Source organism: Apaloderma vittatum, unplaced genomic scaffold (assembly GCF_000703405.1).
Source record: "Apaloderma vittatum isolate BGI_N311 unplaced genomic scaffold, ASM70340v1 scaffold9324, whole genome shotgun sequence".
Classification (NCBI taxonomy): Eukaryota; Metazoa; Chordata; class Aves; order Trogoniformes; family Trogonidae; genus Apaloderma; species Apaloderma vittatum.
Genome location: NW_009710949.1, coordinates 201098 through 215824, shown reverse-complemented (window position 1 = coordinate 215824; position 14727 = coordinate 201098). Strand labels below are relative to the sequence as shown.

At 37.8% G+C, this 14727-nt stretch overlaps 1 protein-coding gene across 1 annotated transcript in view; it reads left to right on the top strand.

Annotated features, from left to right (window-relative positions):
• Window positions 1-1927: 1927 nt before the first annotated feature.
• Window positions 1928-14727, top strand: part of LOC104272465 (DNA repair protein RAD51 homolog 2-like) — a gene marked incomplete at both ends in the record, with an annotated part of 210936 nt that continues 198136 nt past the window's right edge. The window contains 2 exons of the mRNA XM_009867466.1: window positions 1928-2073; window positions 3127-3310. Coding sequence (XP_009865768.1) covers window positions 1928-2073; window positions 3127-3310 — 330 coding nt within the window. The remainder of the gene's footprint in view (window positions 2074-3126; window positions 3311-14727) is intronic.

The following is a 14727-nucleotide window of genomic DNA, read 5'->3' as shown; positions in this document are numbered from 1 at the left end:
GGGATTTAGATCTTAAACAACTTTGAACCTGCATAAAGCTCTGTGGAGATAGCACTGTGATCCTGGCAAGATTCTGGCACGTCATTTTAAGTCAGTCTGTGCAATGATGCTTTTGTGATATGCTTGTCCATTGGGAAGCTTGCTGAACTCTCATTTCCTGCAGACCGTTGAATGGCACATCACTGTTGCCATGATTAATTGTGCAAATGCAGAGACAAGGTTCTGTCCCTAGAAGTTCTGCAGACAAGTTTGGGTATAAGGAATGCGATTCAGGCTGTTTTAATGAAATTGCTTCCTCAGGACAGATATATTAACATTCAAGCTTAGTGTTTCTATACATAAATAAAATAAAATTGATTTAGAAGAGTTTTTCTAAAATAGCTTTAACATTTTGAGTTTTAATGAAAGGGGCCTAAATAAAAAGCATCAGGATAATAAGTAAATTGTGCCCTCGGGTATTATCCACTAGATGCCACTCTTCTCAAGCTGTAGGCAGTGGGATCTGCTTGCTTAAAATACAAACAATTAAGTATTTTCTATTATTAAAAAGTAATTTCTTCATTGTGGAAAAAAAATTTGTAGTACTCAGATTGTAACTATGAGTTTCTGAATGAAATTCTTGGGTCACCTATTTAAAGACCCAGATGAAACTGCCTTGTATTTAGAGTGATTGAACTTTACACTGACTTGTGAAGAGTTTGCAGGCAGTCAGCATTTCTAAGATGATTCCCATTTAGTGTCCTCAATGATTTTATGTGTAAAATCTCATTTAACTGAAAATGTTGTCGTCGCATCAGTAAGTTTAGTTTTACATCTGTTCAGGAGTGTTTTTCAAAGCATAGCTTCTGAATATAAAGATGTTTTGACAATAAATAATAAATATCCAACTTCCCCTGACTTCTTTTGGTGTTATCACGAGTTATCTGATACACTTCCTTAGTCTACTCTGATAATAAACAGTGGTATGCCTAACAATTGTAATCCAAGGTTTTGAAGGGTCATGAATTTGCTAATAAGGTAATGGAGAACACTTAATCATGGGATCCCACATTCAGATCTATCAGTGAAGCAACCAGTTAAACTCTTTAGTCATTTCACGATATAAAGCCATGCTAGTTGTACCTGTGCAATCTGAATGGATGGACGCTCAGTTGTAGCTGCCTGGCAGCTGGTGTCTCAGTCACTTTGTACCACAATTATTTTTTTTTCTATATTCTAAAAAGTATATTTTCTTAAGATTGTATAAGCCTTTTTTACAAACAGGTAACTGGCACAGCGGAAGCAGTTTCAGTGAAAAGTCTCCAATCCAAATGCCATTGTTCTTGTTTTCAGGGAGAGATTGTCCATGAGAAGACTTCTGCCCGTACCTCCCATACGTGTACTGCTTGTATAAGTACTTGCACTCAATGTGAACTCTGTTCTTTGCAGGACGGCTTCCACATTGGCTGGATATTGTAATGGATCTTGTGTTTGTTATCAGCTTGTTAATTTTCTATGGTGACACAAAGTTCACTTTATGATTTCACTGCAAGATAAAGGTGGGAGGATTTGAATCGGAGAGTACATTTATTTAAATGAATATAATATTTAGATATAATAATTAAAGTAGGAGAATGCTTGGCCGTTGAGTGGAGCCTCTTGTACAAAATTCAAAAAAACTTTGCGTTTAGTAACTGTAAACTTCACAGTTTCCTTCTACAGGAGATAAGCTGTTTCTTTGCGTACAGATACAATTTAGCGTACCACTGACCTGGGAAGAGAACCCAACTGTTCTGACTTACAGTATTTTTAGTCTGACTGCTAAAGTGTGCTTCTCCTTTGAAAAAGATATCCAGTATTACTTGGTATCTTCTTGTCATTCAGAGGGTTGCTTTGTTTGCTTTCTGAATACTTGATGCCTTTTTGTTCCACGTTATTCCTTTTGCAGTATTACGCCTTCTGTTTTTCTGATAGGTTGATTGAGATAGCAGGAAACAGATTCCCTACTTATTTTGACTTGGATGAAAAGCTGTTCTGCATGACCCGTAGCATTCACCTGTATCGAGAGCTGACCTGTAGCAGTGTACTGAAGAGGTATTCTTATCCAGAAATTAAAAAAAAAGTAATGACGACCGTTTGGACTGGATTGTCTAGAACAAAATTTGGTTTATATCAAAGTTTTATGAAGAGTAATTAATTTGAGGCCTTTTTAGGTTGATAACAACATGGTCTCCAATGAAGTAAAATTTCTACAGAAAGGCTAACATTGCTCTTTTAATTTCATAGCATGGGACTAATCCAGTTGATGTTTTCTAGTTTCTAATAGACAATTTCTATATGATCTGTTCCTTGTAGGCTTTTAAAGAGGAATGTTCATGTGACAGGTCTTATGTTGGATTGTGGATACACCAAGTGTAGGAGTTGTGTTTTCCTTGAAATAGGAATTTTTTTTCTCCTAAGCATGGTTTGCTTCCAGGAAGGCTGGGCCACTTCCAAAAGTGGGAGGGAGAAGTTGTTTAACAGCCATCAGCCTAAACACTACTGTTGGTGGTGTTGTAGTGTCATGTTTTTGCCTTATGTTAATTTGTGAACACTTTTTGCCATTAAAATGGAGGTGTTTTTTTAGCATCATCTTATATATTTTATGTATTTTATGTTAGTGGGGGAATTATTGTAAGAACAGTTTCTTCTTCTAGTGCAGCTTTATTAGAGAAAAGCTTGGCAACGTATTATCAGCAGCAGAAGTTTGACATACTATCTTTGAAGAAAATGGATGTGACCTTCTGCATGTATAGCCACCAAAGATTCTGGTGTTGCCTCTGGGTTGCTGCTACTGTGAGCAAAAAGGCCCAGTTTCAGCATCCGCTGTCTGCCATTCAGGGGTAGCACAGCATAGTGTTGTGAACTAAAGGTTCTTCCAAACCCCTTTTGGAAAGATCCTGCCTTGGGTTGCATGGCTCACTGGAGCTTCAGTTTCCTTTCCAAATCTCTTCATGTTAGTGGACGTGGTGTGTGAGGGTGAAAAAGAGAAGCTGACTCGCAGCTTATTGAAGTAAACGTTTTATTTAAACAATCTCAAGGTTATAAAATGTTTCTCTTGTGTAAATAATGTTATCAATGACTGGTTTTTTTTAATTTCTTTTTTAGGATTATGTCTTTGGAAGAAGAAGTAATTTCAAAGAAAGTTAAACTCATAATAATTGACTCAGTTGCTTCAGTTGTCAGAAAGGAGTTTGACACAAAGCTCCAAGGCAACCTAGCAGAGAGGAGTAACTTCTTGGCTAGAGGAGCATCAGTGTTGAAGTATTTGGCAGAGGAGTTCTCAATACCGGTAAGTTCTTCCTCCTTTCTTAGCTTTTTGCCTTACAGTGTCAAGTAATAAATTCTGAGAAGAATGAAAATGACAGGAAGATGAAAACCAGGAAGAACTTCTGGCAAGTATCTTCAAGGAGATACCAGTTGGGGAATGGGGGAACAGTAACTATTCTGCTTGGCAGTTTTTGGTGTGTGGAGTTTTTCTGGGGGGATTGATTTTTTTGGTTGTGGTTTTTTTTTTTTTTTTAGGACTTCAGATAAGATTTTCCAGCTGTGTTTCACTGTTAGTTTCTTTATGAAATCTTTTATTTTGCTGCCATTAAATATTGCTAGCCTTGATGGTTCCCTTCTGATGCAGTGCTTACTCTGACTTGGTGCAGATCTTTTTCTGCTTGTGTCCCTTCTACTTAAGTTTATAGAATCTCAAAAGACCTTATGCTCTGGAGCAGTGTAAATTCCTTTTGAGACTGATAATGTATGCTAATGAACGCAGAAAGGAAGGTAACAGCTCAGCAAATCCTTGTCTGTGGACTTGCCCATAAAATACAGAGGAAGACACGGACACTCAGGGCAGGGACTGGGTGGAATTAATTGATCCAAAAGTGCTTTGGGAGATGTAAGCTGCATAAATGCGTGTGTGTGGTCATTCATTATATGGTGTACAGAGGATCATATAAACTCAAAAGATGTCCTTGAGATTCAACTCTTGGCAATATTTCCTAGTATGGGTAACCTGCTTGTGACTTGTCACTCTGGTGTAGGAGAGGAAACTGACAATGACCTGAGTAAGACTGGTGAGGCTTTTTCCCTCTGGTGCTCTTGAGGTCACAGCAACTGTCATACCAGAAATACACACATCAGAGGTGTGGAATTGGCTGACTTAAGAGGAATGAATTTCCTTCTGTCGTATAATTTCTGAAGACTTTTGATGGGGAAGATTAAACCCTGCCTAAGTACCTTTAAAGTTCAAGTGCAAAATACAGTGTCCTAGTTAGTGCACCCAGTAATGTTTACAGTGCTTTAACAAGCTAGGAAAGAATTGCAGGTGTGTACATTCTCATATTTTGGGAAAATATTATGCAGGGGAGAAGTTTGATGGGAAGATTTTTCTCTCTTTTCTTCTCCTTTAGACACTCCCTTGTCCCCCGTCCACCTTCATTAAAATGAGCTGGGTTGGAGCCTCTGACAGTTCAGGCTGCTGCCCTGCTTGCAGTCAGAGGGCTGGTGTGTTGATATTCACAAAAGTCTTAGAGTTGTACAATATGAAGTAGCCTGTGGTTGTGATCTTAATTCATCCTATGTAAGAAGAAAATAAGGCTCAAATGTTTAGAGGTTTCCATTATGCCTCAAAGCAAACACATTAGCTTTAACATTTGTGATACTTGGTGTGCGAGTCTGTCCTTGCTTCTCACCGTGAACATTTTTGGTAAGGAGTTCTGGGATTCTGAGTGGAAACTTGTGCTCTGGTTACAGCTCTGTCTTTTTGAATTAGTCCATGAGATATCTTACCTTATAAATAAAATATTTAAAGACGTGTAAATAAACAGATTGAAAGCTCATATATAAAGCACCTACTGATTAGGCTTTTTTATTCAATGGAAATCCAACTGTACTTTCATTTATTGTCATCTTCAGCACATAGTGCTTGTGAGTTGGTTCTGAAGTATTTTAAAGATCTCTTAAATTTTATGTTACAAAATAAAGTGTAGTAACTCGTATTAGTTAAGAATTCTAGAGGAGGCCTTGGCTAGATATTTGAATTCTTGCAAACACGGATCCCTAGGAAAGGCTGTGTATGAGTAACACACAAAAATCTGACGTCAGAACGTGTTGTGCATCTGCGAGTGTTGGTGTATACTAGAGATAAGCCTGCTGTTGCGTACATTGCATTAACCTCTCCTACTTGAGGTTACAGAGTATCCAAGGTTCTCATTGCAAATAACTACTTTGGAATTATTTCGGATGTTTTTACTTACCTAAAAAATCATCAACCTATACTTGGGGCTAAAAAAAAAAAGTAAGTTTCCAAAGTCATTTAGATCACTAATCAATTAGATGTATGAAACTATGTTACATTTATTTCATTGCAGAATCCACTGAGCTGGGCAACAAATTGGGGAATTCAGTCTGAGACTGCAAAAGGTTTGGAGTTGATGACTGATAGGAGTTGAACTGGAAGTCAATTCTTTTGGCCGTACCTAAAAGATCTGGTGAAAAACTTTCACCAAGTTGTTCAAGGGAATCAGAAATAAGGCTGTGTAATATCTGTTTAACAATAACTGTTACTGGAGTAGTGCATCTGGTGTTATCAGTCCAGGGAGGATGGTGAAGAATCAGCCTCCAGAGAATAGCCTTGAAAATGACTGGGAGAAGGGGAGAGCAGTCTGAGTAATTAAGACATAAGGTGCTTGTTTTGTTTAGCTTAGCTAAAGAAACGTTAAAGGTTTCTTCATTAGTCGCTATGTGCCTACTTGAGGAAGAGGTATGTGATAAAAGCAACCTTCTCTTCAGCTGACAAAGGGACACCACAGTTCTGTGGTTGCAAGCTGAATTAAGCAAGTTCAGACTTCAAATAAGGGGTGTGTTCTTACTGGACTAATTAATCATTGGAATGCATTACTAAACATAAATAGCTTCTTGTCACTGAGGGTTTTTAAATCAGCTTCCCTCCCCATTTCCTAAAAAGGAAATGGGTTCAAATAGGATTAAATTTGGGGAAACCCTGTACTACTACTATATTATGCTAGAGTTCAGATGAGTTTAACACAGTTCTTTCTGTTGATGTTGATAAACTCTAGCTGTTTATAATGGTGTGTTGCTGGTGTCAGGGCACTGAGTTTGATGTGCAGGTGTGACTGGCGTTCATAGCTTGCGCTGAACTCGAGGCGAGCTGTTTCAAACCAAAGTAGCTCTATGTGGGATGAAGGGTTTGGAAAAAAGCTGACCTTAACTGCCTCATTGTTGAGTAACCTCTCTGCACCTCTGCCTTCACTTTGTGAAATGGAAATAACAGAGCTGTTAGTTTTGAGGATGCTGTGAGGATAGGGTCATTATATTTGAGAAGGCACTCGTACTGTGTCCGTGAACAATGCATAGATGCTTACTGGAAAGTAACACAATCCTCAGTGTAAAATTTAAATAATGTGTAGTAAGTGAAACCTTAATTCATCTTTTGAGATGTGAAAAAATATTAAACACATTCATTGAATGGCACCATCTTAGCCACTAAATGAAGCAAGTGAAAGGTTTGTATGATAGTGAATTTCTGCTTGACCTAATGGTTTTTGATATTTTTTGTTTGTTTGTAAAGTCCAGAGAAACACAAAGCGCTTTTTTTTTTTTCCCTTATGTATGGACGTTAGTAAATTGTAAGTTGTTTCTCAAAAATTGAACTATGGTGCCTGACTTCCTTTTCTGATCCCTTCTTCCTCTTAACTTGGTGGTAAGCCTGGTTCCACCCTGGGCTCTTTAGTTGATGCCAGGGCGAGAGGCAGCAGGTGGTTTGGATCACTGCTGGGCTATTGATGGGCCACCTGGCAGCAACCCTGATGACTTAACGGTCACTGAAGCGTTTCCTCCGGGGGACACTGTAGCAGTGTCCCTTTTTTCTCCTTTTGTGCACTCACCCTTAACCAAAAGCTACATTTTTCTGCCAGGTTGAAACTAGCCAGTCAACTCAAAAGTGATTGCCAGAAATGGAGGACAGTTTGACTGTAAATCAAACAAAAAGCACTTTATTTTTGACATCCTGTGAATATGTAAAGCTCTATGAAAAGTTTGTTGCATTTATCTGATTTGAAGCCTGTGACACTTGAGAGCCTTTGGATTGGCATGTTTTCTGTTATGATGTGTGTTGATGCTGTCTACAAGATCACATATTTAAGCAGCAGTAATTAGTTTCCTGTCTAGTTTTGTGACTTCCTCAGCTTCCTTAAAAAGAATAGGAAAAAAAACCCAACCCACTTCGGATTTTCTTTCTTCTCATCTTCCATATTCATGGGGAACTATTTATTATTCGTAAGTGGTATTCAGTAAAAGTCGTTTAGTGTTCATGCTGGTTGAGAGAGAAGTGACTTCTCTATTTCAGTGAAGAGCGAAAAAATGAAACCCCAATATGAGTAGAATTGTTCTTGACGTGTAACTGTTTAGCTTATCAGAATTGTTATTTATAGTCCTTGCTCTTCTAGTGGTTAGTACTTGAGAATATGTATGAAGCTGGCTAGACATCTCCATGGAAGAGCACTCTAAAAATTTCAGTTGCAAAACCAAACTGTTTTAAGCATTCTTCTAAGTGTCAAATTGAGACTGAATATGTAACTTGCGTCATAAATCCCTAAGACTAATCAAATTATAGCGCTGGCTGTCCTTTATACTTTTGTCTGAGTTGCGTTCCTAGATCTGAGAACTGAATCTTTGTTTTTCATAAGCATGTTGGTTATTATTACTACCAGCAAATGTATAATAGAATCTCTCTCTCTTTTTTTATCTTTAATTGTTCTTTCTGAGAACATGAAATAGGAGGAGAGATTTTTCATCTCTCACTTGTGATTTATAGTGCAAATGAAAGGCAAACCCTATGTAACTATTGTCTAATGCTTTTATTTGCTATGCTAAGTAAGTTAACAGTAGTTAAGAAGCGCATAATTTCCACAGGTAGTATTTTTTTCCCCTTTAGATGCATCATTTTCCATTGAAAAACTAAAAGTTTACTGTATCAATAGTGATAATATGACAGCAATTAAAGCTGTCACAGTCAATATTCCTTTTACACTCAATTCTCACATTTTTGCCTCAGTGCTTCAGTCTTGCATTCTGCTCTGTAAAGTTTATACCCAAGATTTTAATTTGCTTTGGAAAGCCAAATGTTTAGCTAAATATATATTTGGATTTAGGTTGCGTAAGTGTTTTTTTTTTCTTCTCAAAATCAATTTATATGTGCAAATTACTTGACATCTGCAGTGCCTTTTCTGCTGTCATTGGCTAAGTGTGTTTAATTGTATCATCTCAGCTTCCTGCAGTAAAGTGTTTCAAGACTGAAGTGCTTCTGTTGGCAGAGAGAGCATATTCAAACTGTTAATTTTCTCTTTCTTTATAAGCAAGTGTTTCCATTTGGCCTCATCCTTGCTTCTCTTCTGTTTCCACATAGATGGTTGCTTGTTAGCTCTTCTGCACTGTTGCTATTGCAGCTCTGATATTGGAAAATATTAGTTTATGGAGAGCTAAACAAATTCCAAACTGGAAGATTTCTGAAGAAAAGTTGTGTAAATGCCAGTTCCCTTTGAATTGGTAATAAATATGTAGAAGGTTTGGAAAAAGTGGATAGTTGATTTGTTGTTACAGTATGCAACAACACTGGCTTTTCCAAAACTATGGAGAGATATGAGGCTTTCAGGTGAATTTGTATCTGGACTGAAAGCTGCTGAAATGCAACCCTTGGTTTTATCCTTTGCTATTGAAAAGTATTTTTAACAGTAGTATTACAGAAACGGTAACTGAATTATCTTTGCAAGTTGTTTAAACCTAGAAAAAGAAAAGCTTCTCTCCGTTTCCAAAACTTAGGGAACTAGTTCCATTTTGAAATTTTCTAAAAGGAGAAATTTCTTATGTTATACCACATCAAGACGTGTTTCTTTAATGAGAAGCTAACCTTATCAGAAGAAAACATTTTAGAACTGAGTTACCAGAATTTTAGTAGTCACATTTGGGCCAAACAGTTTCTAGTGGTGAGAAGTCAGTGGAAAGTGTGGGTCCATTTCTGTCGAGCAGCTGATATTTATGTCAAAGGTCGTGTCGCTCAAGTTTCAAGCATATTTTGTGTTTTTGTATGGATATGAACTTGGATACCCTTCCCTTCTTTATATTCCTGCATAATCCCACTGAACTCCTGGCTATCTGTTTGCTGCAAAAGGTTGAGGTGTACCTAATAATGTAATTCTCCTTTCAGTCTGGGGCTGCTACTTGTTTTGTGCCTCTCCCCTGTCCCTTCTCTCCCTTTAACTTCCATATGAGTAACTTTTGGTGCTTTTTTCATCAAGTCTCCCTTGGGAGCAGCATAAAAGTTAAAACAACCTGTGACAACTTAGAAGACACAGAATAATGCTTCAGAACCTGCAGGATTTTGTTATGGTAATTCACCAACTTTTTGGAAAAACTGATTTGTCCTCTGTGAACTCAATAGGATGAAAAGGTACAAGCATCTTGTGCTTATCACATGGTGAATGTTATCCACTGAATCATAAATATTTAGAATAATGTAGGTACTGCAGAATTGGACTTCTATTATTCTCTGTGAATTAAAGAAACACTGAATAGCCCTAGCTTTGTTTTGAGTAATTTACTTCTTGTAATGAACAATTCTTGTTCTCCTCAAGATGTTTCACTCCTCTTGCACTGAAATTCAAGTTGGTGTTTGTGTCCTTGTTAGGGGGTGAAATGTGCGGCATTAGAAAATTATGTTCATTCTAGCTGTAGCTGAAATTTGGGTTTTCAACATGCCCTCTTTGTTAGGGAGGGGAGTACTTAACCTTTTAGCAGTTTGTGAAACAAACAATACATTGTATGTTAAGATTTTCTCCTGCATTACACTTATCAGTATATTTGTGCCCAAAACTGAGTCAACAGCTTTGTTTTTTTTAATTATGTATTCTAGGGTTACCCTTTGTTTTCTTACCAAAACCTACTTACAAAACAAGTATCAGAGTTTTGCATGTATGTGAACATTGCTGTTTGTAAAGTGTGGTTTGGAACGAATTTTAATTTGTGTTGCTGTTTAAGTAGGAAAACAAAATGGTTAAAGGGGACTTTGACCAGAGTTCATTCTTTGCTCTTGCTAAAATTTCATAAATCCAGTTTTTGTTGGCAGATTGTTTGTTTCAATTATCTTTCCACCTCACAGTACTGAGCAAAAATTCATTTTGATAAAAGGGAGTTAATTCGACTGCTAAGTGTCATTACAGTGGCAAAGTTAGATGGTTTTGTCTTCTCCTGTGGCTGTTAAAAATTATTCAGAGTAGGCACAACTTTGTTTTAGTTTAAAATGACTGGTTAAAATGTAATTATAACTATCTTCAGTACGGCTGCCATCTGTGCACTTTTTTTATATGTGTCTTGAGAATACATTTCTGCAGTTTATGGCTCAGCACAGTGTTCCTTTTGGACTGTCTGTGCTCATAAAATGTTTAATACTGGTGAGGAAAAGGAATGAGAAATGGTAGAGCAATGTTTCCTGTTTTCATGTGGTGGTGAAATATAGAAAGGGAGGTAGTTTCAAGTTATACGATACTGAAAGAAGAAGAAAACTGAATTCCAAAGTATTCCCTCTGTTGCTTTTTCCATTTTACAGTGCAAGTGACTTTGCCAAAAGCTATCATTCTGCGCAACTGCACACATGAAATTATGTAGAAGGAAGGCACCAGTATTGATGTATAGGAGAGGGAGGTGAGAGGAATGAAACTTCATTACCAGATTTGATTTTGATCTGCTACACAATCATGGACAATCCTTGCTATAAAGGAGGGCAGATACTTGCCCTGATATCTGCCTTGACTTGAGTTTCTGAAAGACTTTATCCAAAATAAATTAGCAGTTCCTTGTGTCTTCTAACCATCATTCTTGTTATACTTCTCTGGGTTCCCTTCAGCTAATTTACATCATCCTGAAAGTGAGGTCTCCCAAACTGAAACAGTGTTCCAGATGAATCTCTACCAGTGTTTAGGTATGGAGGTTTTTTTTTCCCTCCTGCATTGCAGGACATCTTGTTTATGCATCCTAGTACACTGTTGGTTTTCTTTGCAGAGTTTACTTACCAGTCATTAAAATCCTGAATCTGCATTTGCTGACTTTGTTACTTAGCTAGTTGCTCCTCCTTCCAGTGTGTTATTTTTCCTGACTTGCCAAGATGGTTTTGAATTGTAGTCTTATATTCTTGTGTGCTTGCAGTCTCCTCCCAGCTTTCCTGTTTTTGCAAGGAAAATGATTTTTCTTTCTGTTACAGATTCTTTGTGTAACCATTGGATAGAACCTGACTTCAAGCAGACTGTACCATTTTGTTCAATAAGAGACTTTTAAAGACTGGTAGCTGTTATGTCTCACTTCGCAATAAACTTTGCATCTACCCTGTAATAGATTCATTTAGGTTATTTCTCTAGATTAAGTAACATACCTATGTAAGATGTTCTACTGCTAAAATAAAAATAGAGTATTCAGTGGTGTGGGGTTTTTTTTGCCCTGTCCCGCTGTTACTCTGTATGTGCTGTAGAAAATAACAGTAATTGTATTGAAGAACTTTTTTGCCTTTTCTTGGGAGTTTGGCAAGATGCCCTGGTTTGACTGTGTGAGAAGTTGCCTGAACCTTTAGGCCAATAATCTATTTGTGACTCTCCAGAGATGTACGGATGTTTTGAGTATTGCATTCTTTTGGCATGTTTTCTTGCGCTTCCTTCTTGTCCTTTGATTTTATTTAAACTGTAGATTCTCCAGGAATATTTCTGCATTTGCATAATGTGTAACTGGAAGTGGTTCTAGTCTCTGTAGACAGGATAGCGATACAAAGAATAGTTGACCAGATCCCAAATTGTTGAAAGAATCTTGCCTGTATGAGCTCAGTATTGACTAATTAGTGATTTGATTTCCAGATTCTCTAGAGTTTGTTTGCTTTATGGTTGCTCAGCCTCAGAGCTTCTGGGAATAAAGAGAACCTGCTCTGCAATTGTTACTCCTAAATAATATTGTACCAGCCCCCTCAGGCTTAAAGAGATGAGGAAATTAAGACTGGGCAATGCATATGTCTGCTACAATACAAATGTGCCTAGAGATCAAAAGTAAAAATCTTGTTTGCTTGGAAATTGGTACCAGTAGAGAAGATTGTGTCACTTCCCGCTTGTGCCTATAGGGCTGTTTTGTGAGAATGTTGCATTTGTGCAGAACCAGGTGCACTGCTGGGGCTACTTTTTCATGAAGTGTGATCTGGAAGCTTCATGATGCAGTCTGCTTGCTGCTGTTAACTTAAAGAACCTATCTTCTTCCATCGGCAAAATTTTCTCTCCTTCCACACATGGTTGGATGGTAATGAGGCAACCAGACCAAGTGCTGTTTTTCTTCTATTGTTGAGGCTCTTGTGCGTTAGAAGAATTGTGAGTTTTGCTCTATTTTGCTTGGAATTGGAATCTATGAGCTATGACATACGGTCTCCTGAGCAAATTCATTCCGATTTTTCTACAAGAAGACTCCATCTTCTTTACTGAGAAAATGTATGTTTTGTGTTATTCTTCATTGAAGTCGCAGCTATCTATGTTGATTTATTCACCCCAACTTTCTATTTGAAGAAGGAAACCCATCATTTTAAAAGTAACCATTTTAATTCACTTGGCAGAAATTCAGTATAATCAAACTGAGGAAGGCTCATTTCAAATACGGATTCCAGTGAGAATCTACATGATTTCAGTAACCTCGTCAAAACTGTCTCATTGCTTCTTGCTAAAATCATAGAGCTATATCTCATTTGAGAATATAGTACTTCTATTGTAGCATTCTAGGTAAACAAAATCAGATTTAGGAGTTTTATTTAATAAGATTGAGCAGTCATCTGTAGAATTTGAATTAGACAGGAATGGATGAGATGTTTTTCACTGATGAGACTGCATCAATATTTCAGTAGCACAGTTTCTCTTCCTCTGCAATACTGTTAGCATTTTTGATATTCTGATTTAGATGAGCTATGTTGCTTACCTTAGAATACAATTCCTTTGTCTTTAGATTCAGTATTTTCCCTACTTTACTTTTCTATTTATCTTATCTCATACTTTTGAGCTGGGGCAGAGAGTGCTGTAGTCTTCAATGATACCTGAGATCTTGACTGAGTTCTTGTCAGACTATTACTGTATTTCTCGTGATGTTCTGTTTAGTAAAATCACTTCTGATACATGAGCTAAACACTGCTTTTTCATGCAACTGAAACTTGTAAAGGAAAATTGCTTTAAAAGTGCTTACTGCTTAGATGCTTTTTTGTTACTTCCTCCCTTGTGAAAAGGGGAAGGGGGCTTGCTTAAGGCTACAGGCACATACCAGTACTCCAGATATGTTGCTTCTCAAGAACGTTAGTTTAAGCAAACCAGCTTCAGATGTTGACAGTCTTTGAAATACTAAAATTTATTTGTCTGTAAAGCCTATGAACAATTCTAGCAAGCTACAACTGGATAATTGGAAGTTTGATACAGGGCCACGTGTCTGTTTGGCAGTCAGTTTTAAATTTGTGCATCACCAAATGTATGTTAAGCCTTTTTTTGTTCCAGCAGTTGTGAGGTACGATGCAGTGAAAGACAAGCTAGATATGAAATACTAAAATGACTTGTTTAATTCAAGCCCTTGTCTAGAGATGTATGGAATGATCTAAGAACTGTTCCTTTTTGCATGTATAGCAAATTTTCTTAGTTTTCCAGGAATAGTACAGGAACCTGCTGGTCATCTTTTTCATATGTCCTTTTCCATATAATTTTCTAGCTATATAGCGAAAGCTTGTTTGGAGGAGGAATTGACTGATAAAACATCCAAGATTTGCTTGTATCAAAAATTGTTTGTGGGGAGGGTTCTTAATGTAAAAATTCCTCTGAATATGCACTGTCTCATAGGATTTCATGGGGGCATATACAACCAGTCCCCATAAGACTGGGCTTGTATAATTTTCCCTAGTTGCTTGAGAGAGCTCTGTGTCGTGGCCCTTCCTGGCCCAGGAATCGAAACTGTCGCACCAGGGCAGTGAGTACAAAGCTTCTGAGGATGCCTGGGTATGGAGTGTATGCCCAGAACTCGTATACTCTGTCCTAGAACAGATTCGCTCTGTTCTTCTGCTGTGATGCCCCTGAAATGGAGCTCCTGGAGGCAAAGAGATGCTGCTGAAGCAATTTGTGAAGTCTGCTCTTGCTCGTTGTATTTTCAAGGAGTAAGTTGGCAATAACAGAGAATATTGTTACGGGCTAGAGATACTCTTGGGGGTTGGCAGCAATGCTTACTGATGGGCCTCTTTCTTTAGTTGACTGAAGAGAGCCACAGAAGAGAGCAACTAGCAAAGTAGTGAAGCTGCTGCCTGGAAATCACTTGACCTGTAGCCCATTCTGAAGTTGTCCCTAAGGGAGAACGCCACCAGATATGAGCTGAAAGCAGACTAAGTTATCTGTACAAATCTCAAATGGCATGTGGATGGCAGGTTAATTCAGCCTGCATTAAAAAACGTTCGAGTAGTCCAAAATCCAAATGTGGTCAACCAGTGCCAGAGATTAAACAGCAAAAGGAGGACAATACGTGCAATTTTTCCTTCAGTATAGAGTTTGCAACTGCTTTGTGCTTGCTGATGAGCTTGAACAAGGATGTAAACCAGTCTAGAAGCAACCCTTGGAAAAAAAATGTAGTGGGCAATTGTGCAGCTGCACAGGCACTGAT